A 25,293-nucleotide genomic window follows, 5' to 3' on the forward strand; every position below is an offset into this window, starting at 1 on the left:
TGTTACGTGAATTTATGTGCTGCTACTACGTATCAATTGATCTTCATGAGCTTCTTGGCTCAGAACTCACTCTTTTAAAAGGGAAGGAAACATCAAAATGAAACAATTGGATCCCTACTTTATGGTCAAAAGAAAATTCAGCCATCACGCCATTATTAAAAAAGAAAAAAGAAGAAGCAGAGTGCATAATTATTGTGATACTTATTGTGATATTCCATGCCTGTATATGAATTGAGCATGTAGAGTCAGCTACAAAGGATCACAAATATTCTATGCCGCCAGTGATTTATCATCCAAATGAGGATATCCTGCTGCAAACTCATTGCTGATCATGGGAGAATGCAGGAGAATAACTCGTCTTTATGCTCATTCCTTTTTTTCCTCAAAAAGTTAGAGTACCAGATAGCTGAACGCTTTGGCACTCGTTTGCGATCATCGTCTTTAAAATCAACAAAATAGAGACCAAAACGTGCTTCATACCCCGCCAACAATTCAAAAACATCCATGAATGCCCAAACAAAGTATCCTTTCAGATTTACTCCCTTCCTGCAATCAAAGGAACAAACAGAAGGTGATTAAATCTTTTGAATCAATGGCTTTGAAATCAGTCACAACAAGTATTAATTACCTGATAGCTTGCAGGGCGCTTCTCATGTAACCGCTCAAGCAATCGATCCTTTCTTCATCGTTGAGGGTGTCATTGTACTGCGCAAGACCTGTTGATGCAAATAGAAATAAATAAAGAAGAAAAGAGAAGAAGTAGCGAGATCAATAACTTTGCACTTCAAAATTAAGCTAGGTGATTCATGAATGCAACACTCCAACAAATGAATTCTACTAGCTTGTGAAGCCATGTGTATGCTTGCCATTTTCTTGGACATAGACAGGAGGATTTCCATAGACTTCTTTGAAATACTCCAGCATATGCTGCAGTCCAGCAGGATCAGGCTGCAGGTCTACTGGGACAAACTGAGTTCAAGCACCAACAGTAAGAAGAAGAAGATGCAGGTGGATTCATAGCATTCCATCTTTTACCTGACCTGACGACGGCGAGTCCCTGTTAACTGCACCACAGCATCAGACAATGATCAGTCGAGATTGGTTGTACATAGTCTATATCATCACTGAAGAGAAGACAGAAGAGGAGCACCTCTGAATGCAGCAAACATGTCTGCATTGTAGTCTCTCAGGCCTGCCTTTGGGCCATTGGAGTTGTCACTCACGTACACAGAAGTGTAGTGGTTGATACCAATAAAATCAAATGAACCCTTGACTAGCTCAGATTGGCCTTTGGTGAAGGATGGAATTCGCGAGGCTGCAATCTTCTTCATGATTTCTGGGTAGTCCCCAAAAACTACTGGGTGTATGATCCTGAAGTCAGCTCTTCAGTTGTCAAACTATAGTAATTAATTTGGTCTACTAGTTAAAGCATCCAAATCTTTGTAATATTGAACTGAGACTTACCAACCAAAATTGAAGTCCATAACTCGTTGCGTTGCTTCGATGTCTGTTGTAGAGTTTGAAATTGGATAAGGCCAGAAGGTGTACACATTTATGCCTACATCTCCATTTTGGACAGCCTGCATCCAAACAATAGGACATGATATATATATATATATATATATATATACTCATCCTTAGTGACATGGATATGGATTTACTAATCCTCGTAACAGTAAGAGTTCTGATCTACAACAAACTTTCAAGGTATTTTGTCGGGGATTGCTTCTAGTAACATGATTCCAATGGACCGACTCCAGTTTCACTATTTGGGTCTCATTACTGGCCTTGAATAAGCCCAGTACAGCACAATATAGCTGAAGTTTTTCAGCCTCATTCCGTCGAACACATCGCGTGCAAGAAATCCAACACAATTCGCAGTAGGAACAGAGTACGGGATTGAAGGAAATAAAGGGAGTCCAATACGATGGAATCAAAGCGACATATGAGTCTATTATATCTCTACTATATATCTCTATTATATCTTGTACGCGAAAACAAAACCATGTGCACTAAAGAAAGATCATTGTGATGACTTCGAAAGTAAATGTAACATTGAGTAGAGGAAACTTTTTCACTTTACTTGATACTTTTGCCTGTATAATCTAACGGCTGATGCATGGGCTAACAGGTAATTGTGAACTGCAATATATGGCTCCACCGTGGAATTGCCAACTGTGCAGTTGACTCCAAATGGATACGAGCAACGATTGGGTGGAAATGCTCCGCTGTCATAGGCTGCCCCGCCGACGGCATTGGGCTCCACAACAGTGGTCCAATGAGATACCCTGTCACCGAACTCCCGGAAACACACGTCTGCATACGCTGTGAAGTCTTCCCTGAATCATCACAGTTAATAACAAAGGATCAGAAAAAGGAGGACTTAATTGAATGATCTAAAAAGACCAAGAAGAACCTTTAAGACTTACACAATCCTAGGGCTCAACCATCCTTCATATTCATCTTCAAGTACTTGAGGAAGATCTAAATGATAGAGCGTAATATGTACTTGAATTCCTACCAAAGTAAATTACGTTTAATTTCATCTGTATATATATATATATATATATATATATATATATATATATATATATATATATATATATATATATATCTTGGGTAAATATTGGAAATAGACTAACCATGCTTTACTAGCTCATTGATGAGGTTGTTGTAATATGCCAGCCCTTTCGGATTGACAGCTCCTCTCCCATCTAAGATATATGACAAATTTTTATCATGAGAAAAGGAATTAGCTTTTCTTTACAATTAATGATAATTAGTGTGAGCTTGCTAAATATATATGTACTTGGGATGAGCCTTGACCAAGAGATGGAAAATCTATATGCTTCCAGGTTTGTATCACTCATCAGCTTGACATCTTCCTGAAAGATCCCAAAAACAGAGAAAAGCGTATATTTCAAGTGCATATATATATATCATGACGATATGTCAAATATGACACAAGTTTTCTTTTGCCTTGTGTCATCGAGCATAGTAGTTGATATCATCTTATAAGAAAATAAAAGTAGTTGAACGTATCTTTCCAAAAAGACAAAACAAAAGAGTAATTGGAAGTTTTATCCATGCGGGTCACCAATGACGAAAGCAGAGGGCAAAAAGGTGAATTGGAAAGGGAAATAAAAAAACCTTATATTTGTGGTACCCATCCGACGCCATGTCGCCGTTGCTCATGTCCGGCATCCTCCCTGGCAAACCCAACACAGCCAGCCACTCGAAATATGAAAGCTTTGAAGCTAAATTATTGAAGAGAAATATACATAGAACAAAAAAAAGAAGATTATGATAGCACTGGATTCGCATGACAATAGCCTACTCTAGATGTTGGCCAATCCAAAATCCAAATCAACTTAAAAGGCTTTTTTTGTGATTAAAGGCTGCCGTAACTGCAGGAAAGAAGACGTGAGTGATAGAAGCAGAGAGGAGGTGGAGGAGGATGATAGTCTGGAATGTTGACAGCAGGATTTGACCTGGCCAAATGGATAACGTATATATAATAAGGTGGATTCAGAGCATGCAGAAAAGAAAGGCAAATAATGACCTGCATGAGTGAAAGTATCCCAAATACATGGACTCCTCCCATCCTCAGCTACAGCCCCCTCTACCTGCAAATTTATTAGATATTTCTTGAACCAGCATAACGAGGCTTAATATATAGCTAATCAAAATTAAATTACCTGATAAGCCGAGGTCCCAGCTCCAAATACGAAGTCCTCTGCTGGGAAGTCTTCCCTTGTGAAGTCCAAAGCAGCAACAGTTTGGCCAAGCAACACAAATAGCACCAACAAGCACGACTCCATGACACACTCTCTCTCTCTCTCTCTCTCTCTCTCTCTCTCTCTGTTTTAACTTCCTAAGCCTCGTTTTTATTTTTATAGAGATGCTTGCAGATCTACGCAACTCTACGGGAGACATCTGGAAGAAAAGTCTCCGAAGAACTTCGTGATCAGTTACTGTGAATAAGTTTTGTTTTATATTAAAAAAAGTGCGTTATCTTCAAAGGTTGACGTGATGGAGATGAGGGGCAAACACGAACTAAGATGGCAACAGCGATAGCAACAACTTTTGAATTGGGAGGGCCTTGAAGTTGTAGTCAATAATCTACAGTTAGTGAGCTGATTGAGGGATCCCGGTGATAGACGGAAAGGCTGGTGATGGATGCTGGACTCAACCTAGCTTAGAGATCAATGCCACTGAGCTGGCCGGGGAGGCCGGACACGACATCTGGGTCTGGTGGCCGAATACAGCCGGTGAGCCGAAGGCCAAAGCCATTTATGCCTTCCTTCACCCAAGCAGTCAAGAGGGCTGGGAGGGGTGGCGGACCCTTTGGCACCTGCCGATGGCCACTGAGGGTGAGGCTGTTCGCTTGGAAACTCCTTTGGGGCAGGCTTCCGACGAGAGCCCACCGACATGCCATTCGGGTTGGGCCGGACGACAACCGCAGCTCCTGCGGTATCCATAGAGAAACAATCGAGCACTAGAGTGATGACCGGACGGAGCACATGGCATGCATGGCTCTTATGGCCACACCTGGTGAGAACACCAAGGCGGCGCTGCTGGCTGAAGGGAACGCTTTAAAACTCTGCTGATTGCGGCAGGATACAACAGGGTAGAGGTCGAGACAGTCCCTGGAGTTAGTTTGAATTCTGAGGAAGAAAGGAATCCTCTATAAGAAAATTCTTCCTAGCTACTTCCTAATGCAGGAGGCTTAACTCTTCGTTGGCCATTTGGTTAACCTCTATTCCCCTGTGTTAAAAATTGGCTCAAATTCAGTTTCAGCAAAATATCAGCATTTCTGTGCCGCGTTCGAACGGGCCCTGGGGGCGTTCGAACGCGGGCTCCAGACAGAGAGCAGTCTGTGATGCAGACGTTCGAACGGCCCTAGCCGCATTCAAATGCGAGCCAACCCAAGAGCAACAGTTTCTGCAAGCGTTCGAACGGGGCTTTGGCTGTTCGAACGCCAGTCTGCATTTGCACTAGGCGCGTTCGAACGCGCCCCGAGGGCGTTCGAACACGACACGGAAAAAACCCAATTCTGAACTGGGCCTATAAATAGAAATGTTGGGTTTTAGGGTTAGGTGTAGGCATTTTGCAAGAGAGAAAATCTTGTAGGGGAGAGCCACCATTGTTTAGAGAGATATTAGAGTTGTAATCTCTTTGTATTTGAAGATTTGCATAGTGGATTGAAGATTGCTCCGCCCGTGGACGTAGGCACATCGCCGAACCACGTAAATCGTGTCTCTCCCTCTTTTCTCTTCATGGTTTGCATTGATTTGGTGTTCATGTTTGTGATTACCTTGGGTATTTAAAGTTCTCTACAATTAGCATCTTGCATTTGAAGTTCTCACATAGATATTGATATTAGCTTTGCTAATATTTGGTTTGCCCCAAATTATTGCTATTCCACTTGGATTTGTTTGAGGGTGAAGGGTTTTGCTTCCGCTTCCTTCACCCATTTGAGTATTTTGCACAACACCCTGCAGCTCAATTTCTTCCATACTGAGCACAATCATCGGAATGATATTTCTTCATTGTATTCATTTTTCGTTGGAGGGATATGTCTGCGGTTTAATCTGTTTAGTATGTGCCTCCACCTCTGCAATAATTAAGAGGTTGGTTTGGTTTCTTTGCTTTACTTTACGAATGGTGCATCACTTAGATGTCTTATTGCGACTTTACACCGTGCATGAATGAGATTTGCTGCGTATGTTACTAATCATCTAATGCCTGTAAGGCCCAAATATGGCGAGAATTTATGTGCTACTACGTATCAATTTTTCATCATCTCGAGATTCTTGGCTCAGAACTCACTCTCTTATAGAAAGGAACAGTTGGGCCACTCTATGGTGATACCTTGATCTTATACAAACAAAGAAGCTATAATTATTGTGATATTCCAAGAGCGTAAGTGAGGATGTAGGGTCACCTATAAAGTATCACAAATATTATATGCCGTCCTGCTTCATTAATCAAATGAGGATGTCCCGCTGCAAACTCATTGCTGATCATGGGAGACTGCGGGTGAATAACTCCTGTTTATGTTCATCCCCTTTTTCCTCAAAAAGTTGGAGTACCAAAGAGCTGAACGCTTTGGCACTCGTTTGCGATCGTCGTCTTTAAAATCAACAAAATAGAGACCATAACGTGCTTTATACCCCGCCAAAAATTCAAAAACATCCATGAATGCCCAAACAAAGTATCCTTTCAGATTTACTCCATTCCTGCAATCAAAGGAACAAACTAAAGGCGATTAAATCATTTGAATCAATGGCATTGAGTCGGTCACAAGAAGTATCAATTACCTGATAGACTGCAGGGCGCCTCTCATGAAACCGCTCAAGTAATCGATCCTTTCTTCATCATTGAGGGTGTCATTGTACTGTGCAAGACCTGCTGACGCAAATGGAAATAAATAAAGAAGAAAAGGGAAGAGTAGTGGCGAGATCATTAACCTTGCACTTCAAACTTAATTAAGCTAGGTGATATATGACTGCAATACTCCAGGAAATGAATTCTACTGGTTTGTGAAGCTGTGTGTGGACTTGCCATTTTCTTGGACATAAACAGGAGGATTTCCATAGACGTCTTTGAAATACTCCAGCATATGCTGCAATCCAGCAGGATCAGATCGCAGGTCTACTGGGACAAACTAGAATCAACCACCAACAGTTAGCTAACTATACGACATAATACTTGTAAGAAGAAAAAGAAGCAGGTGGATTCATAGAATTCAATCTTTACCTGGCCTGCCGGCGGCGAGTCCCTTGTAACTGCACCACAGCATCAGACAGTGATCAGTTAAGATTGGTTTCCCATATTTTATATCACCACTGAAGACAAGACTGAAAAGAAGTACCTCTGAATGTAGCAAACATGTCTGCATTGTAGTCTCTCAGGCCTGCCTTTGGGCCATTGGAGTTGTCACTCACGTACACAGAAGTGTAGTGGTTTATACCAATAAAATCAAATGCACCCTTTACTAGCTCAGATTGGCCTTTGGTGAAGGATGGAATTCGCGAGGCTGCAATCTTCTTCATGACTTCTGGATAGTCCCCGAAAACTACTGGGTGTATGATCCTGAAGTTGGCTCGTCAGTTGTCGAACTATAGTAATTAATTTGGTCTACTAGTTAAAGCATCAAAATCTTTGTAATATTGAACTGAAACTTACCAACCAATCATGAAGTCCATTGCTCTTTTGGTTGCTTTGATGTCTGCAGTCGAGTTTGAAAATGGATAAGACCAGAAGGAGTACACATTTATGCCTACACCTCCATTTTGCACAGCCTGCATCCAACAATTAGAAATGATACATATATATAAATACCCTTAATGTCAAGACATGAACTTACTAAGTGACTGCATCACTTGGTGTGAGATAATAAGACTTATCCCTTCAGTTGAAGATATAGTGACATTGAGTAGATCGGTAGAGGAAACTAATTGACTTACTTGATATTTTTGCCTGTATAATCTAACGGCTGATGCATGGGCTAACAGGTAATTGTGAACTGCAATATATGGCTCCACCGTGGAATTGCCAACTGTGCAATTGACTCCAAATGGATACGAGCAACGATTGGGTGGAAATGCTCCGCTGTCATAGGCTGCCACCCCAATGACATTGGGCTCCACGACAGTGGTCCAATGAGATACCCTGTCACCGAACTCCCGGAAACACACGTCTGCATACGCTGTGAAGTCTTCCCTGAATCATCACAGTTAATAACAAAGGATCAGAAAAAGGAGGGCTTAATTGAATGATCTAAAAAGACCAAGAAGAACCTTTAAGACTTACACAATCCTAGGGCTCAACCATCCTTCATATTCATCTTCAAGTACTTGAGGAAGATCTAAATGATAGAGTGTAATATGTACTTGAATTCCTACCAAAGTAAATTGAGATGATGAGGTACAAACTTATGTTTAATATCATCTGTTTTATATATATATATATATATATATATATCTTGGGTAAGTATGAAAATAGACAAACCGTGCTTTACTAGCTCATTGATGAGGTTGTTGTAATATGCCAGCCCTTTCGGATTGACAGCTCCTCTCCCATCTAAGATATATGACAAACTTTTATCATGAGAAAAGGAATTAGCTTTTGTTTACAATTAATGATAATTAGTCTGAGTTTGCCAAATAAATGTACTTGGAATGAGCCTTGCCCAAGAGATGGAAAACCTATATGCTTCCAGGTTTGTATCACTCATCAGCTTGACATCTTCCTGAAAGATCGCAAGGAAAGAAAGTAAAGTTGCATATATATATATATATATGTGTGTGTGTGTGTGTGTGTTTGTCTTTCTCTTTTTGAATATCCAAACAAATTAGCTGTGAGAGAAAAGTATACATAACGACATATAGTTTTTCTCGTCTCGTATCATCAAAGTAACGTAGTGGGAACTTGGAAGTATTAATCCATGCGCGTCACCAGTGACGAAAGCAGAGGACAAAAAGGTGAAATAGGAAAAAAGAAAACCTTATACTTGTGGTACCCATCCGACGCTACGTCGCCGTTGCTCTTGTCCGGCATCCTCCCTGACAAACACAACACAGCCACTCGAAGTATGAGAGCTTTGAAGCTTAATTATGTTTTACATTATCTTTGCCGTATATATACGTATTGAAAAGAATTATACATAGAACAAAAGAAAAAAAAAAGTTATGATAGCACTGGATTCACATGGTAATAGCCTACTCTAGATGTTGGCCAATCCAAATCAACATAAAAAGGCTTATTTGTGATTAAAGGCTGCGATAACTGCAGGAAAGAAGATGTGAACGATAGAAGCCGGGAGGAGGAGGATAGTTTGCAATGTTGACAGCAGGATTTGCACTGCTGTGGAGTAGCTTTGATTGGCCCTGGCCAAATGGATAACATATATATGATAAGGTGGATTCAGAGCATGCAGAAAAGAAATGCAAATAATGACCTGCATGAGTAAACGTATCCCAAATACATGGACTCCTCCCATCCTCAGCTACAGCTCCCTCTACCTGCAAATTTATTAAATATTTCTTGACCCCACGTAACGAGGCTTAATATATAGCTAATCCAAATTATTAAATTAAATTACCTGATAAGCCGAGGTCCCAGCTCCAAATACGAAGTCCTCTGCAGGGAAGTCATCCCTTGTGAAGTCCAAAGCAGCAGCAGCTTGGCCAAGCAGCACTAATAACACCAACAAGCACGACTCCATGCTCCACATCTCTCTCCCTCTCTCTCTCTCTCTCTCTGTTTTAACTTCCTAAGCCTCCTTTTATTTTATAGATGCCTGGAGAAGCATCTCTACAGGAGACATCTAGAAGAAAAAGTCTCCGCAGAACTTCGTGAGTTTAGTTTTAGTACGCAACGTTACTGCGAACAAGTTAAAAATAAAAAAATTAACATCTACGTTAACTTCAAAGGTTGACGTAACCAAAAGACGCGAGGCAGGTAATTCTTCTGTTAAAAAAAACTTCCACGGAGATGAGGGAAGTGCTAGGAATTAGATAGTTGGATTGCGACAACGCTAGCAACAACCTTTGAATTGGAAGACCGTCGAAATAAAATCGTAGTAAATATCTATGGCTTTACATGGAAAAGTAATGCAACTCTGTGAATTAACACAAAAGCATGCAGACAAAAGTACCATTTCAACACAAAGACCAAAGAGAAAAGAAAGGAGGCATTTGAGTAAAATATAAAATAAAAAAAAAAGAACGTATTCAGTTTTAAAAACTCACTCTAACTATTATTAAAATCTAAGGTTTTTTTTTTAATAAATAGCTTAAAAGAATGGTCACACACTTGATTATTACTGTTGGGTAGTGACTGGTTGGTCATAGATGTACATGCCAAGACATGGCATTTTAACAAGTCAGACAGGATTGAGGACCAAACACTATTGCAAATACTATCTGATAAGGGGGAAATGATGCTCTCGCTGCCATTACAGCCAGAAGAATATATGGTGCGAGCTGTATAACACTCTAAAAGGTATCTACATGATGGAAAGTTAAATAAGTAGATATAGAAACATTGTGATTTCTACCCCAAAATTCATCCTCACTCCAAGACAGTCTGTCTCACTAAGGAGTGAGAAGTGAAAATACATGTCAACGAGCAAGTGGAGAATCATGTTTCAAGCACTCGATGAACATATCTAAAATTCTAAATTCATTAACTAAACGAGTTCAGGAAAGGAGTAAACAAAATACATACGAGAATGCTGATACAGATACGTTATGCGTACTCATTGCTTGATTCATCATACTCATTGCACAGCACACAAATTTTCACAAAAGAAAAACTCATTTAAAAATAGTCCACTCTGAGATCATCATCTTTATTCAGCAAAAACAAGCTTTCAGAACTTCAGTTTAAACCTTGATTAGGGCGACATGACCAGCATAAGTATTATAACCTCTGATCAAGGAGTGACTAAGCAATAATTTTCCCATTGAGGTAGTCAGTTAAACACGGAAAATATGTCAAAACTATCAAAAGAAGTTTATGAGGTACCTCAAAAGTTCAGATCTTTCATAGTAAGTGGAAGACAACAAGCTAGAGGAATGGAAATGATAAAAAGCAAGATTAGCACAGGATTGCATTTTACAAGTATACTTGATGATGCGCAAAGCTACTGTCTGTATCCGACAATTAAGTGAAATTTCCTGACACGAAAGAAACATACAATGAAGTGCATGCGTTCCACAGTAGTAAGAATCATTTGAGCTGGGATCATAAATGAGTATAAGAACTTGGCTCTCGTTTATTTACAAGTTCTGATCCTAGTTAAACTTTCTAAAATACTGTCAAGTGGAATAAATTACACTCTTTAAATCATCATATGTTAATTTAGCATATGACATATAATTAAGAGAGGAGACAGATGCTGACCTAATGAATGCTATTATCATGAAATGCTTCTCTTACAACACAATAAGACCACCTTTCAATAGCATAAAGGGTACCGAATTCGCCGATAACAGCACAGCAAAAAATTCTTCAAGTATTCATGCAGTTTAGGTTGCCACCCTTCAATATATGTAAGAAATAAGCTGTTCCAACATTCACAACCATGAACCAGCAGATTATGTAGCCAAGATCAGATCGATCCTGATATTATCTTTATAATAGTGTATGATGCGACTTCTGATCTGGAGCAAATACAGAGCCATTCTAACAATAGCTAAAACTAAAATATTCAATCACATCAAGCTTAAATGTTTCCTGCAATTAGTACATCCACATTGTGATTCATAATTTATGGGAAACCAGACAGCCATATACAGGAACAGTGCTGCATCATTACTAGGCTTTGAGTTCTATGTAGAGACCACGTAAGCCATTGCCTAAATTTCCCCATACAGCAGGGTAAAAAAGACCACTAATTCCAGTCAGTTTCAAATTAAACAATAGCATGCACTGCAAAGATTAGAAAGATGATATTCTCCAATAAATAGGATATTATTATCCATTACACATCAACCAGAACTTGCAAAAATCATTGGAATCCACAAGTACCTGCTTCCTATGCGAGTTTAAAACAACAATCAGCAAAATGGAAATAACATCAGCTCTAGCAGCACATAATTCTAGTTGATCAGTAACAATTAATTTGATATCCAGTTCATCGATGCTAAGGAAAACATGCGATAATGGAACAACTTCAGGCATACATGGGCCTCTCGGTCCACGCCCCCGAAACATGCCCATTCTCACAAACATATGCCCGGACTACCGGCTCCCCATCGTCATGGAACCCAAAGAAGCTCCTCAAACAAAATGAAGAGTTGAGATCCCATGTCTCCCTACACGCGCAGAATGCACAATCCAACCCAATCGTTCCTCTATTCGAGTCGCTTATCGTCCGCCACACCCTCGACCGCTTGAAATTCTTGAACACCCCCCTAAACAACATATACTTTCGTTTCTCCTCGGCATGAACGCACCCAGGCCAGTTACAAATATACAAGCAGTCTCCTCTGAATCGGCTGGCGAGCAGCTTATTCCCCTGCTCACGGCTAAGATTCCAAGACCCAGATGCCAAATGAGCGTCGACGGGCCCGACCGACTGCTTTTTCCTTTTCTTGCAAGATCCTCGCCCAAGCCTAACGCGGGCACCGCCGGGATCCATGGTTGGAGCAGAAAAGGTGTGATTTTGAGCTTCGGAGTGGTCATAAACCGTGTCAAAGTAGAGGTCATCGAACAGAGACCAGCAAGATCCGGAGGAAACGGAAAGTTGGTCTTGCGAGCTAGTGGAAATGAGAGATGGATCGGAAGAAATGGAGGAGATGGGAGGTGGGCTTGGGGAATCGGAGGACGATGAGGGGTGGAGGGAGTGATCGGGGCCGATCTCGCGCTCGAGGCCGAAGTCGGAGTTCTCGAGGAGAACGCCAGCGTGGAGGAGGCCGGGGCAGCAGACAGAGAGCTTGTGGAGAGAAGCCCAGACATCCCCTTCGGCTCCGTCTCCGGGAGGGAGGAGATCGGAAGGGAGGGATCGACAGCAGAGAGAGGGGAAGCAGATGGTGCGGATGAGGAAGGATAGGCGGAGAGAGACGCAGGAAAGGCGAGCCCAATCACGGGGGTCGGCCTCGAGCTTGCTCAAGATGTTGAGGACGATGTCGTCGGAGAGGAGGGAGATGGGAGAATGGCTTAAGATTTTGCTCATGGTAAAAAAATTAAATAAAAGAAAAGGACTCTTTCTAATTTAGAGCAAGGGGAGAGAGAGAGAGAGAGCATACTATGCTTTTATTCTCTTTCTAATTATTTTTCCTCTGTTTTGGTGGGAGGGGATTAGGAAAAGACTTGTGGAGAGGAAATGGTCCAGCTGACAAAGGAGATGGGAGCGGCGGGCCCTTGAAATAATGATGTAGGAAGGGATGGTTCACAAGTCACGAAGAGGCGTGTCGCAGGGAAAATGCATGCTTAGTTGCAACCCCGGAAAAGATAATGCCCCGCCCCCGCTACAGCGAATCATTGAACAGTGCAAGACTCGAGCTGTGTTTCAGCACCATAACCATTAGATGTTATCAATTAGCCCAACCCTCCAAAATTCAGATGTGCTGAAAAGTTCTGGAGTGACATATTCCCGACATCTTATTATCCTCTGACAATCCTCCTCGTAGTAGTCTTAGCTTCAGTTCCTTCTCTCCCTCTCCTCATCCAGCCTTGCTGCATCTGCTTTCGACGGTTGCCATCATGATCGAATTTGGAGGTTAGAGGAGTGGAGAAGGGTTCCTATTTGGATGCTTATTCATTCTCGTCTTCCATAGTTGTAGTCTTGTAGACCTGTAATAGCTCTTTCACTGTTGTGTACCCAGTAGAGCACAATCTACCTATTAAATTCGGCTCGACCAGGCCCAAACCCACTCTTTTATGGGCTGGTAGGTGAGATCGGGTTGAATTATCTTAGCTCAACCCAAATCCAACCCTGCTCGTCGAATGATCACCTCCACCCGCTCTAGCCTCAGCCGAGCTTTATCGAGAGCTGTTGTTCTCTACTCAACCTCCTGTAAAAATTCAACTTCGAGCCAGGTCATTTTGTTTCAACTCTTAGCTTTAATTGAGCCGACCTCGTCTGAGAGCTACTCGATGAGCAAAGTGAAGTATATTTCAATTTAAACTAATTTAAACTTGCACTAAATCAAAGAGATGGACCTTAAGATATCTATATTTATATCTTAAGCTTTAGCAACCGGATCTGAGCACCCCTATCTGTAATCAAGCTCAATTTAAATTTAATTTAGAGCCTAACTAGGGCTGCTCATCTGGCCCAAAGCCTGTCCAAGCCCAACCTGATGCCACTTTGGTCGGCATTGGGCTTGGCTCTCTCGTCTCGCCTGACCAAAAGGCAAAAATCCGAGGGCTTGGCTCGTAACCCAAAATAGTAGGCTGACTCAAAAGCTTCTATCAATCTTTTTATATCATAATTCTTTCGAGCCTGCTCTGGCTCAGGAAAGAGGAGGAAGCGGTGGCGGCTTGCCAAAGGAGGAGGAGGAGACGGTGGCAACAGTTTGCCGACGGAGGAGGCCAAAGGACTAGGAGGAGCAGCTTTTACTCTAATGGAAGATAACCGCAAATCCTCTCTCTCTCAACTCATTAAATCCTCACTCTATTTCTCCAAAATGATAAGAGGAAAGAAAAATACTTGCACGATTGTCGATGCATGGACCATCTCCTTGGGGCTTGAGCTAATGAGCTCATGGATATCACAAAATGAGTCCTCCGTTACCCACCATAGTAAAAAGAGAGAGAGAGAGAGGGGAGAGAAGAGAAGGGTAGAGAGAGATCTCTCTTGTAGGAAGAGCTCACTAGGAAAAGATAATCTATAACTAGTCTACTACTGTCACTCTCTTACCCTGACAGAAGAAAATATAAAAAAAGGGAAGAAGAGCGAAAAGAAGCCTCGAGTAAAAAAAAACCCATTCCCAAAAATATAAATATTAAAATTATATTTTTAGTAAAATATTACCTAAAGAACCGGTAATATTCTTTAATTTTTATACATTTTTATTATACTATTTAAAGTTCTAACTATTAAATTCTCAAATCGACAGATAAATAATTATTTCATAAGATATTATTTAGTTATTATACTAGTATAAGAAGATTTATTTTAGAATAAATCTATTTTTATTCTATAAGTGAACGGATACATATATATATTTTTCCCTCGACGTGTTTTTATTAAATTTTTCCTCTTTCATAATGTTATTTTTAGCCCTTCAGTGCAGCCTGATTCTAATTTCGTAAATAGAATATGCTTCGCTTCTCCTGTCGCGAGAGGCAAGGTGGCGCCCGTCTGGGCCTAAGTAACGATGTTGATCCGAGTACAGAAGAAATGGAAGTTCTATTTGGTGGGCATAAGTAAATTAATATTCTGCAGGGAGAACCTTCTCACAGTGGCTCCCGTGTTCTCCTACTAACAGATCTACAGAAGCATGCTAAATATTTTTATCTTATCATGTATTTCATGCATCCATAAATGTGCAAAGAATAATTAGAATAATACTGTAGAAGTTCAAATAATAATAGATAGCATCGATCACCGTGTGAAACACAATTGTATATTAATTCGTACTGTCCTCGCAGCACCTTCTTGCCATCTTGAGTCATACAAAGATTCAAAAATCACAAGTGCATTTGCCAAAGAACTCAGATGGAAACTTCAAAGAAAACAGAGAGCTTACGAAGAATATATATATATAATCTTGTGGCGATCGGAGAGAAGATTGGAAATCTCGTACCTTGCAGAGAAGATCTTTCACCTGTCTTTCGCGGATATCGATCGCCTGGCAGATCGTTGACATGGAGGGTTCGACTAGATTCAAAGAAGAATACCACTGCCAAATCAACTAGAAATAGAAAAGATCGAAGTAGTAGCATCAAAATCCCAAGACAAAGAATTCAAGAAAGCTACCATTACCAAAACCTAGTAATCAAACGTACGCGATATGACGAGTAGAAACATGCGAAAGAAAAACGAGGAACGATCGAATCATTGTACGCAAAAACCTCCAAAGATTTGAAGGAAAAGATCGAGAGATTAGGTTACTCTCCCAGTGGACTGTAGTGATGATATAGGGTTTCGAAGTCTTGAGCGATAGGGGTCAGAGAAGATCGTGGCCCCACCTCTGTGAAGGAAGGAGCCAAGGAGGGGCTTTCTCGGACTATTCGAAGGCTAGATCAACGGAGGCATTTTATAGAAAGAGGCGCATTGCGCTGAGATTCGCATTTGGTATCTGAACGGTTGGCTTTAAATTCGCACATATAAAATTAATAAAATTGAATAAATTGTAGATACAAACCTCTGTTTTGTTTTGTGAAAGACGGCCGTGTAGTGTAATCAGTCTACCGCCTCTTTCCACAAGTTTCCTCTACCGCCTCTTCCTTCTCTCTTAGATTTAGGGTTGGGGCTGACTTAGTTTGAGCTCGGCTTGAGCTGAACCTAAATATCAAACTGAGTTCAAAATTAATTTCGAGCTAAGCCTATACAAAAGCTAGTTCATTTACACTCCTAATTATCGATGGGCACATATATATTTTAAATATTATTATTTTCTTGTAAAATAAATTTAGTTATTAAAAAGTTAGCTAACTAAAAGAGAACCCAATCTTTATAGTCTCATCGAATTCCTAAAAACTCTTTTATACTCTATTAATGGTTAATGAATGACTTTTTTACTCAACAAATAAGAACTCAATTTTATTTTTTTTACTTTATGACACTTCAATCTTTCCAAGTATTTAAGTTTTTTATCATTTTATTTTGTTTCAATTCAAAACTTTCATCCTCTCACGGTGTTATCAAATGATCTTTTCTTAACTCTTTTTTTATTTATATTTTATTTTTATAAGATATAAAATAGTCTATAGAGCATAAATGCCATAAAATAAATCAAATAATAATTGCAAAAAATTTTAATATAAAAATTAACAAATGACTAACGAAAAAGAAGGCAGGCATGTCGTTTCATAATGAAACTTAAGCTAATGAAAAGAGTATTTTAAGCCTAACATAAACTATCAAGTTCGAATTGAATTAAACTCAGTTCAAGCTTATTTTAAATAGCTTGATAAAATAAATTAAAGCCTATTTCAAATCAAGCTTTAATTGAATTATGAATGTTTAGATGGACTATACTCAATAAAATTGTTTTAACACCACGATAAGTTTTTTATGTTATTTGCACTAAAAATAATTTCTAAACTTTGTAAATAATAATATTTTATTTTTATGTGTATTTTTTATAATAAATTGTACGTACTCAGATGCGCATCAGTTTAGAAAATAGAGTCTATTTTAGTTTTTAAGAGCTCAATATTATCAAAACTTTATTCCAATAATCTACGAAATATCAGTACCGACTAAACGATCGGACGGCGGTGGTCTCCTCGACTTGTTCCATCTACCGTCCGATTATAAGAGAGTACGTCAAAACCGAGAAAAGTCCTTGTGTTAGTCGTGCCTCCTTCCATGAACTCCATCTCTCCCTCGTAGCGATCTCCTCCATCTCGGGTTAGTGTTCGATCCTCCAATGCGTTCTTTGTTAATTCTTTACGTTTCTCTCTTTGATCGCATCCGAATATCGTGCAATTATTATACTTTTGTTCAAATTTTGTCTACGCATTTTATATGGATATGTCACTAGCCCTAATATTCGTAGATCATCTATTGGAATACCTGGATTTCCTGATTTTAGCATCTCTGATGTGTAATTCTTTTACTCGGATTCATCCATCCAGCCCTGATTCAGATAGATAATTTGGAATTTGGAATCTTTGCCGAGAGGATCTATTGATTTCATCCAAGAATTCGGCCATTGGAGGGATTCTCTATGTTGGGGTTTTAGAATACTTAGATGGGTGACTAGTCATGGAGGGTAACAAGGATGAGGCTGCAAGATGTGTTAAAATAGCTGAATCGGCTTTGGCATCCGGAGATAAACGAAGGGCCTTAAAATTCATCAAAATCGCACAACGATTGGACCCTAATCTTCCAATTGATGACATTTTAACTGCATCTGAGAATCTTGACAGCTCTAATTTCACTTCCAGCCAAGATGACATTGAACTAGATCGAGTTTACAGGGAGACTAAATCGTCAAAAGAGTCAGGGGCTTCAAATGGGGATCCGAGTTACACTGAGGAGCATGTTAGACTGATTCGGGAGATTAAGAAGAACAAGGATTATTATGCGATTCTTGGGGTTGAGAAGAGTTGCTCTGTCGAGGAAATTCGAAAGGCCTACAGGAAATTGTCGCTTAAGGTGCATCCGGATAAGAACAAAGCTCCTGGAGCAGAGGAAGCATTTAAGTCTGTCTGCAAGGCTTTCAAATGCTTGAGCGATGAGCAATCGAGGCGGCATTATGATCAAGTCGGTATTGCTGAAGATTATGACTTCAACCAGCAACATGTTAATGTGATGAGAAGAAGGAGAAGGGCTACTAGAAATGACTTTTTCGATGATGACTTTGACGCTGATGATATATTCAGGTCCTTCTTCTTCGGCTCCCAGGGTGATGTTTTTCGTGCACAAGTTCACAGGGCAAGAGGAATGGGTGGGCATCAAAGGGAGCATAATTTGCAGGGTGATGTAGGGTATGGCTTCATAAAGTTACTGCAGATAGTGCCGATCTTGCTTTTCTTCCTATTTGCTTTCCTTCCTTTATGGGAGCCTGAATATTCCCTTCAGAAGACTTATACATATCAGATTCCAAAGGTCACAGAGAAACATGGAGTGGAGTACTTTGTCAAGAAGGAAGATTTTGATCAGCAGTTTCCACAAGGAAGTTCCTCTAGAAATAATCTTGAACATAATGTTTTGAGTGATTATAAGAGCATACTTGGTCGATACTGCCATATGGAATTGCAAAGGCGCCACTGGGCCAAAAATTATCCTACACCTCATTGTGATAAGCTGAGGAGTCTTGCTGTGGCATGATACTTGTTTCTAAGGTGATTTCTGTTCCATTTCCTTGTGTTTTGTATCTTCCTTTTCTAACCATTTTATGGACTCGGCACATTCCTATAGTTATAATATTGTACATGTTTTGGCACATGTAGGTATGCAAATATGCATAGATCATGCTCAATGCAAAATATTCCACATGGCACATTCTTGGTTTGTCTTCTATGTATGGGCAATGGGAGATTTGATGATTGAATGATTTTGCTGTGTGCTTGTTTGTGTGGGTGTACATCATAGTTTCATAATAGCATGGTTGGTGTGCCTAGCTGGTGCAGGATTACATGGTGGTTCCTTTAAGTGTGACAGTCTAAAAGTCTAAGACAGAAAGGCATTAGTAAGCTATACTTTGTTTTTTTTTTAAATGTCTTATTACCTCTACGGCATATAACACTAGCATTCTGTTAGCAAGAGTAGAAAGACTCTGTTAGTCTATGCCTCTATTGTTGTGAACTATTTAAACGTAGATATAGTAATTTAAATGTTTGACCATGTAATTATTATAAGTTATGGGTTAGTTATAAACCGAACACCAATTTATAAATAATTTATCTCTAGTATTGATGTGAAGCAAAAGGATTTATGGTTATGAAAGTGAAGCCAGATCTGAATTGCACAAGATTTTATGTATTGTTTTAATGGAGAGGTAAGGAGAAGAAAGATCCCAAGAAATAGATAGTCGAAGATACACCACATCTAGAATGATGATACTGCTACGCATAGATTTCAAGATTGATTATTTTTCTTCATCCATTTTTATAGTGTTATCTGGCTTTTGTTTGATCACTTTGGCTGTTACTTTGCAACATTAAGTTCTTATATGTTTTATGTGCTTCAGAATCTTTTTTATTTATCAGTTTCAGTTTCAGGGTTCAATGTCTGACTAGTTATTAGATCGACACCTTTTCAGGTAGAAGTTCTCAGTCATGAAATGGTGAGAGATTCTATTTTAATTTCTCACTGAGTTAGTTGATAATTCAAGCTTTGGGAAGTTGTGTGTTATGTAATGTCTCTACATTCCCCAGATGCATAGTTTGATGACTGCAGTATCGTACCTGGAATTATGCAAGATTAGATGAGACTGGGTCTCAATTTCTCCAATGATCCTATGAGTAGTTTGGACCTCATAAATACTGATTGACTGTGGTTAACAGTCACAACGATGAGGAGTTTTTTCTGCACAAGATATTTTGCACAGGAAAACTTAGGAGGAGAAATTTTAGTGCTAAATGATGTCTTGAACATTCCATATGGATCTCTTAGTTGAAGCTCTTCTCCTGAAAATTCCAGCTTGTTGGAAATGTTATTCCTCCTTTCAAGTTCAGTTGGAAAATTTCCTCTTTTTTTCCTGTTCCTATCAGTGCAGCTAGAAATTCTAGTGCATACTTGGTATGGTTGAGTTGGTTTCAATTTGTTGAACATAATTTTCACACTACAGGGCAAATGATGAACTTTTGCATGCATTTCTCAGCACAAGCTCAGAGCTTGGTTTCCTCCGTGACGAGGATATTATTGTTGTTATCGATAGGACGAATTTGTAATTAACTTATTAAGGACCTATCATGGATTGCCCAGCTTGTCATGAGTCCTTGGGTTAAATAAAAAGAGCTAGCCCATTAAACCTCTTAATAACAAGACTCCAATGGGTGTAAATTATACTTAATATAAAGTTCTAATAGAAAAATTCGCTAAATATTTGTCAAAAATTAACTTTGTTAAAAATATCCAAAGAGAGGTACCAAGATATCCTTATTGTGTGGGCCCCCCAGTACCACAATTTTGGACTAGTCACTGTTCAGTGAAGTTATCTGCATCTGAGACCTAGTGTTATCGGTCCCATTGAGCGAGTCACTTCCCGCGGTCTCTTTTCTCTCGCCTTGGCAATTTCGTGAATTTAGCTATAAATTTGTGGCGTTTACGTCAACTTCGGTCCCTTTCCCCTCTCACCTTCTCCCCTTCCCGGCAAGTGCAACCTCTCGGAAGACGCCCTCAATCTCCTCCCCTCCCCTCCCCTCGCAAGGAATCCTAATCCGTCCGTCCTTTTTCTTCTTCTCCTGCGAGGAGAAGGAGGAGGAAGATGCGATGACGCCCCGAGCCGTCAATTCGCGCCATAGCTTGGTCGAATCCATCGCCCATCAGCTCCACTCATGGAAACCCTTCCAGCTCCAAACCCTAACGCTTGATCCGTCAAAACCATACTCCTTCCACTCCAAGAAGCCCTGCCGATCTGATCGATCCACCGCTCCATGTCCTACTCCCGACGCGATCGATCTGTCCAAGCTTTCCCTACTCGACGACCCCCCGAAGCCTCGGGAAGAGGGATTCCGGTGGTTCGCGCGCAAGCGGCGGCGGTGCGGGTCGCGATCGGTCTCCGGCCGAAGCAGCGATCGGAGCGGGACTCGGCGCCGGGGCGGCGCGTCTGCGGCGTACGCCACGTGCTCCGACTTCCCGTTGGCGGCGGGGGGCACGGATTCGAGCGGGGAGATGTTCGCCAACGGGGAGGTGAGTTGGGGATCGGACGTTAGCGAAGCACGGATCTCGAGGCGGGAGGGGAGGGAGATCGGAGGGCCGGTGTTGGAGAGGGAAGTCTCGGGATTCGGGTCGTTCCAAGGAGGAGGAGCAGGAGGTGCGGGGTTGGATTTGGTGGGGAACGAGTCGGGGTATGGGAGCGAGCCGGGGTATCGAGGGGATGGAGAGCTTGGTTATGATGATGAGTTTGATGAGGAGGACGACGATGGAAGGGTGCTGTTCTGGGGTGAACGTGTTGGAGGTAATGGAGTTTTGATCCTTTCTCTTCCTTTAGTTGTTTTATTCTTTGATGAAATGTGGTAAATTATATAAACTTTATTGCCAATCTTGTTGCTTTAATATATTTCCTCCTTCATAAGGAATTAGAAGATGTTTCCGTAAGTATTCCTAGTCTTAATTAGCTCTTATAGCTCGCAAAAGGGCAACAAGAATATTACATGTGAATAATTTGTTGTCATCGAGCCTTAGATCTTGCGAAGGTCTTTTCTTTGTGTAGTCTAGAGGAGTATTTACCTATCTGTAGTCTTGTTTTCTGTATTTCTAAACTTGTTTCTTGTAGTAGTTGTCTGAGGTTGAACTTGTGGTAACATGGTGCGTGATACGAGATGCTACAAGGGGTTTACCTCTGGAAACTTTGGTGCATTTTAAGAAGTTATGTAGACTTATGTCAGATGTCCTATTAAGAAAGTATGCTGAAAGGAGAAAAAGGATATGTTCAGATTGTCTGCTGGAGAAGAAAGAACAACGACAAAATGTACATGATTTATATGATGAAAGAATTTGGTGAAGAGGCATCTGATAGTATCTTTTAGTTCTGTAACTTTAGCACCACATTTAAACCTCCTTGAAAAGTTGAAATCCTTATATCACAAACTGCAAAATATTTATAAGGTCAACATTAATAAAAAAAGGGACTCCCCCGCCCACTGAAATGCCTCTTTCCTCAAATGAAAAGGACAATTTCATGTTAATATATATTCTTCATTTATAAATATCACGAGTCCTCAAACAAGAGTTTTAAGTAGAACGAAAGATGCATCGAAGTCATATCCATGCTTTTATTTTTATTTGAGAAAGATACACAGCAACTATTATACCTCATACTGACATGTTTAACTTGCATCCATACATTACCTAAAACTTAATTCAATTACTAAATTCTGTATGAAATTTGTATTTCATCTTAGTCTATAACTATTAGAAACAGAGTAGCATCCATAAGGTCAAAGTCATAGACTATTGTACACTTACTTTTAATGGTTTACAGTATATGTGAACCCTGTGTTGTGTCTGCATCTCTGTCTCCGTTGGCATAATATCTAGAGTTACAACAAATAAGGTAGGATTTGCCTTGCCAGAAAATGAAATTAAGCATAATTCCTTGGTCAGTGCTCTGAGTGCCTATGTTAATTGCAGTGTTAGTAAAATTAAGAGACAAGTTATTTGTTGAAGTGGCTAGGCATTTTTTATCCACCTAAAGAAAATCTCTTTACAGCTTGTGAGTGGCTCTGGTAGGTTATTTCAAATGGAGGCAGAATTAAGTCTTCCTTCTGTATGCGCTTATGTATCTAGTGGATGGATCAGATGATGCTTGTATAGTTGTGAAGTTATAATGCCAAAAGCTCACCTGCATTAAGTGCACAGAATAAAATGAAAGAATCTGCTAACAAAAATTGGCAATTTTTTGGCTGTTGCTTCTAGTGTCTAACAAGACCTTTCAATATGCTTATTAGCCAAATGTATTTATGTAGTCTGATGTCTTTAATAATTTGTAAATTCTTTGTAACACTTGTCACAGCATAGTGATTTTGTTGCAGTCTGAATGCTTTAGTTGTTTATTTTGAAGTTTTACTTATGCTGTTTTCGGTTGTCAGATACAGATTTGATGGACATTGTTGGTGAGAACAAATTTGCTGAGCAAAAGAGTCATCACAGATGCAGGCGGAAGAAGCATGAGTGGTGAATAATACCTCCACTGGGAGGACAACTAAACGTCTCAAGTGACATTTTGAAATCTCAACTTAGGCAACACTCATTTTCGGTGGGAATCGATTCACACCACCAGACAATTGTGAACTGCTTATCTGAAGAAAACGAACACCAGTTCTGGACCATTGTAAATAGGCTGCTACCTGAGCTAGTAAAAAGTTGCTTGCCCTATGATTTAGCTGATCTATGGTTCTTTTTGCTGGTTCATGTATTGTGAATCCAATGAATGGCTGTGTATTTTGCCTCTATTATGTCCACAAGCCACATTACTGGTTGAAGTATAAAAATCCGACTCTATTCATATCAAGACCCAGATGAGACAAATGGGTCCTGTTGTATGAAAATTAGCTCTCTTGTCAAGGTTGTCACGTTTGTTTAGCCACGTTGTGTGAATCTTAGACACCACTTCTTTTTTTTCCCCCTCAATGGCTGCATGTTCATACTCTCTCTCATCCGAATGGTTAGATTAGATCCCTCCCCCTTCTATTTATTTTCCTCTTTTTTCTTTTTCTCCACTCTTCTAAAGCTTTCTCTGTCTTTGCCCTCAAGTCTCCTCATCTACATTGTTTAACTCCTCCTTGACACCCGTTCTTGTTCTTCAATTGTATTTATTAGTACTAGTTTTTTCTTGTATTTCTATTCTAAAGTTTTGTATTGTTAGTTAGGGATTCTTCTTTAGTCTCTTTTGGAGATTCACAAATTGTGAAATTTTCATGGTTGTACTCTTTTCTGTATTTATTCATACTCTGGGGTATAATATCTTGGAACTAAGTACAAGACTTATGTTAAAGGATGTGTCCTCCTATTTTTGTGTATCAAGTCAGTCTTCAATAAATTAATAAAATATTTGAGCTTTTCACTTAAAATAAATAAAAAGCTGTCTCTAGCTTCTGTACAAGAATATGGTCGGTTAGTTGGAGCATTCCACCAGATACCACGCAAGCTTTCTCCGGCGGCCCCACTTCAATGAAGCTTCTTAAAGCCTATCATTTTGCATCCCAAAGTCTTTCCCCAACCATCACTCCTCTATTGAGAAATAATTGATTCAACGTGCAACATTCATGGTGAAACATCGACGTTGCTTCAATTTTAGACATCTCTTCCTTCACTGCAACTTGGACAAAGTGGGCCCAGCTCATGTTATGAATCTTGCAAACTAGCTTCAAATCTAATTGGCCCCCCACCCCCCCCATAAACAGGCCCCGATTACCCATTGTCTAATCGATTTTAAAAACCTGTTTTGTTCCTGTTTCAATCGGCATCTTTTCCCCTGCACACAAGGAAAAGCATGTCTTAAGAAGGAGAATAATAAACTTTTCACCTTAAACTTTAACAGCAAACAAATAAGCCCAAAAACAAACCGTTAGTTGCCATGTAGTATTCTATGGACAATCATGGTGCAAAAAAGTTTTGCAGAACATTGCCCATGTCTCTTTCTTGCTTTGAACTGCATCTCTTTTCATTGAAAGGGAAAAATATTCACTCATAGAGAACAGCTTCTTAGCTTGGAGTGAACTCTACAAAGAATACCTTTGTAATATATTTGCTGAAATGGGCCAAAACTGGAGATATTGGTAGATGGCTTCTAACACAACTAATATCACACTAATAATAACTTATTCATCATCCTAATCTCTACTATTACCTCATAAACATAAAATAAGATTGTTAGAGGATAGCAACTTTGCACCAAGAGATAGTCTTTAGGATGTCTCATATGAAACTTCACCTACTACATTGAAGATAGTCAAACGTACATATACCATTATGGCAATCATTGGAGTGCCAGTTCATACCCATGAGAGTCTTCTTAAATCACTATCAATTTCTCTCATTCAAGCTGTTCTCAATATTAATCATTCAATATTCACCTCCTTTTAGCTCATATTCTTCTTCTTGTCTCTGATTTCTAATACAACCAACAAAAGAATCCGAACAAATTTTGTTTATAATTAAGACTTCTAACAGTGAATTAACGACCTTTTCTTTCCACATATTGATTATTAATTTGTGTAGCAAACAGGAGCACATGCTTAACTCCAGAGAAATGGTATGCTTTTGCAGGTGCTTATACAAAAAAATTGCTGTCATCTTAAAAAAAAATTAAGATTAAAGAACACCAAAGACGTTCTATAATCAAACTTATGCTTCTTAGGTGGGTTGACATGTGCAAACTATAGCAATGTTATATAACATTCCTTGGGTATATAATTGGCTTAGATATAAGTACTCTCTTAACAACGAATTACTAAATAATTAAGGTAACTCCTGTCACTAAGGATTCAAGA

At 39.8% G+C, this 25,293-nt stretch overlaps 4 protein-coding genes across 7 annotated transcripts; 2 read left to right on the forward strand and 2 right to left on the reverse strand.

Moving 5' to 3' along the window:
- Nucleotides 1-182: 182 nt before the first annotated feature.
- On the reverse strand, nt 183-9,349 carry LOC140781994 (uncharacterized). Its single transcript, XM_073128308.1, has 28 exons — nt 9,110-9,349; nt 8,966-9,029; nt 8,512-8,570; nt 8,182-8,257; nt 8,017-8,088; nt 7,819-7,906; nt 7,473-7,728; nt 7,192-7,307; nt 6,878-7,098; nt 6,763-6,791; nt 6,568-6,670; nt 6,324-6,411; nt 6,024-6,242; nt 4,552-4,667; nt 4,267-4,468; nt 3,699-3,861; nt 3,563-3,626; nt 3,151-3,209; nt 2,810-2,885; nt 2,643-2,714; nt 2,430-2,517; nt 2,084-2,339; nt 1,465-1,580; nt 1,151-1,371; nt 1,036-1,064; nt 867-969; nt 629-716; nt 183-546 (listed from the first exon to the last, which is right to left on the reverse strand). Exons 1-28 carry the CDS (start codon nt 9,239-9,241, stop codon nt 330-332), a joined length of 3,393 nt encoding a protein of 1,130 aa, XP_072984409.1. The 5' UTR covers nt 9,242-9,349; the 3' UTR covers nt 183-329.
- Nucleotides 9,350-11,451: 2,102 nt separating this feature from the next.
- Nucleotides 11,452-12,884, reverse strand: LOC140781086 (phytochrome A-associated F-box protein). The gene has a single exon (XM_073126884.1). The coding sequence runs from the start codon at nt 12,686-12,688 to the stop codon at nt 11,687-11,689; it is 1,002 nt and encodes a 333-aa protein (XP_072982985.1). The 5' UTR covers nt 12,689-12,884; the 3' UTR covers nt 11,452-11,686.
- Nucleotides 12,885-16,958: 4,074 nt separating this feature from the next.
- LOC140781556 (chaperone protein dnaJ 49) lies at nt 16,959-19,842 on the forward strand. 3 transcript variants are annotated; one of them, XM_073127580.1, is made up of 4 exons: nt 16,959-17,038; nt 17,266-18,477; nt 19,398-19,421; nt 19,513-19,842. In XM_073127580.1, exon 2 carries the CDS (start codon nt 17,396-17,398, stop codon nt 18,461-18,463), a length of 1,068 nt encoding a protein of 355 aa, XP_072983681.1. In that variant the 5' UTR covers nt 16,959-17,038; nt 17,266-17,395; the 3' UTR covers nt 18,464-18,477; nt 19,398-19,421; nt 19,513-19,842. The 3 variants fall into 3 exon arrangements, with proteins under 3 accessions (XP_072983681.1, XP_072983679.1, XP_072983680.1); XM_073127578.1 differs by having other exon boundaries at nt 19,398-19,842; XM_073127579.1 differs by lacking the exons at nt 19,398-19,421; nt 19,513-19,842 and adding an exon at nt 18,586-18,707.
- Nucleotides 19,843-20,162: 320 nt separating this feature from the next.
- LOC140781557 (uncharacterized) lies at nt 20,163-23,349 on the forward strand. Of its 2 annotated transcripts, none has more exons than XM_073127582.1 (2): nt 20,163-21,257; nt 22,897-23,349. In XM_073127582.1, exons 1-2 carry the CDS (start codon nt 20,570-20,572, stop codon nt 22,977-22,979), a joined length of 771 nt encoding a protein of 256 aa, XP_072983683.1. In that variant the 5' UTR covers nt 20,163-20,569; the 3' UTR covers nt 22,980-23,349. The 2 variants fall into 2 exon arrangements, with proteins under 2 accessions (XP_072983683.1, XP_072983682.1); XM_073127581.1 differs by having other exon boundaries at nt 20,173-21,257; nt 22,891-23,349.
- Nucleotides 23,350-25,293: the final 1,944 nt, after the last annotated feature.

The sequence above is a fragment of the Typha latifolia genome, chromosome 2 (assembly GCF_019914945.1).
Source record: "Typha latifolia isolate L0001 chromosome 2, TyphaL0001v2, whole genome shotgun sequence".
NCBI lineage: Eukaryota > Viridiplantae > Streptophyta > Magnoliopsida > Poales > Typhaceae > Typha > Typha latifolia.

Bases quoted from the DNA above. Each gene is read 5' to 3' on its own strand.
- LOC140781086 (XM_073126884.1), bottom strand. From the start codon at position 12,688: ATGAGCAAAATCTTAAGCCATTCTCCCATCTCCCTCCTCTCCGACGAC.
- LOC140781994 (XM_073128308.1), bottom strand. From the start codon at position 9,241: ATGTGGAGCATGGAGTCGTGCTTGTTGGTGTTATTAGTGCTGCTTGGC. The intron at 3,210-3,562 runs GTCATTATTTGC...TGGGTTTGCCAG, and splicing joins GGATACTTTCACTCATGCAG to GGAGGATGCCGGACATGAGC. The intron at 2,518-2,642 runs GTTAGTCTATTT...TTACTTTGGTAG, and splicing joins CAATGAGCTAGTAAAGCATG to GAATTCAAGTACATATTACG.
- LOC140781556 (XM_073127578.1), top strand. From the start codon at position 17,396: ATGGAGGGTAACAAGGATGAGGCTGCAAGATGTGTTAAAATAGCTGAA.
- LOC140781557 (XM_073127581.1), top strand. From the start codon at position 20,570: ATGACGCCCCGAGCCGTCAATTCGCGCCATAGCTTGGTCGAATCCATC. The intron at 21,258-22,890 runs GTAATGGAGTTT...TTCGGTTGTCAG, and splicing joins CTGGGGTGAACGTGTTGGAG to ATACAGATTTGATGGACATT.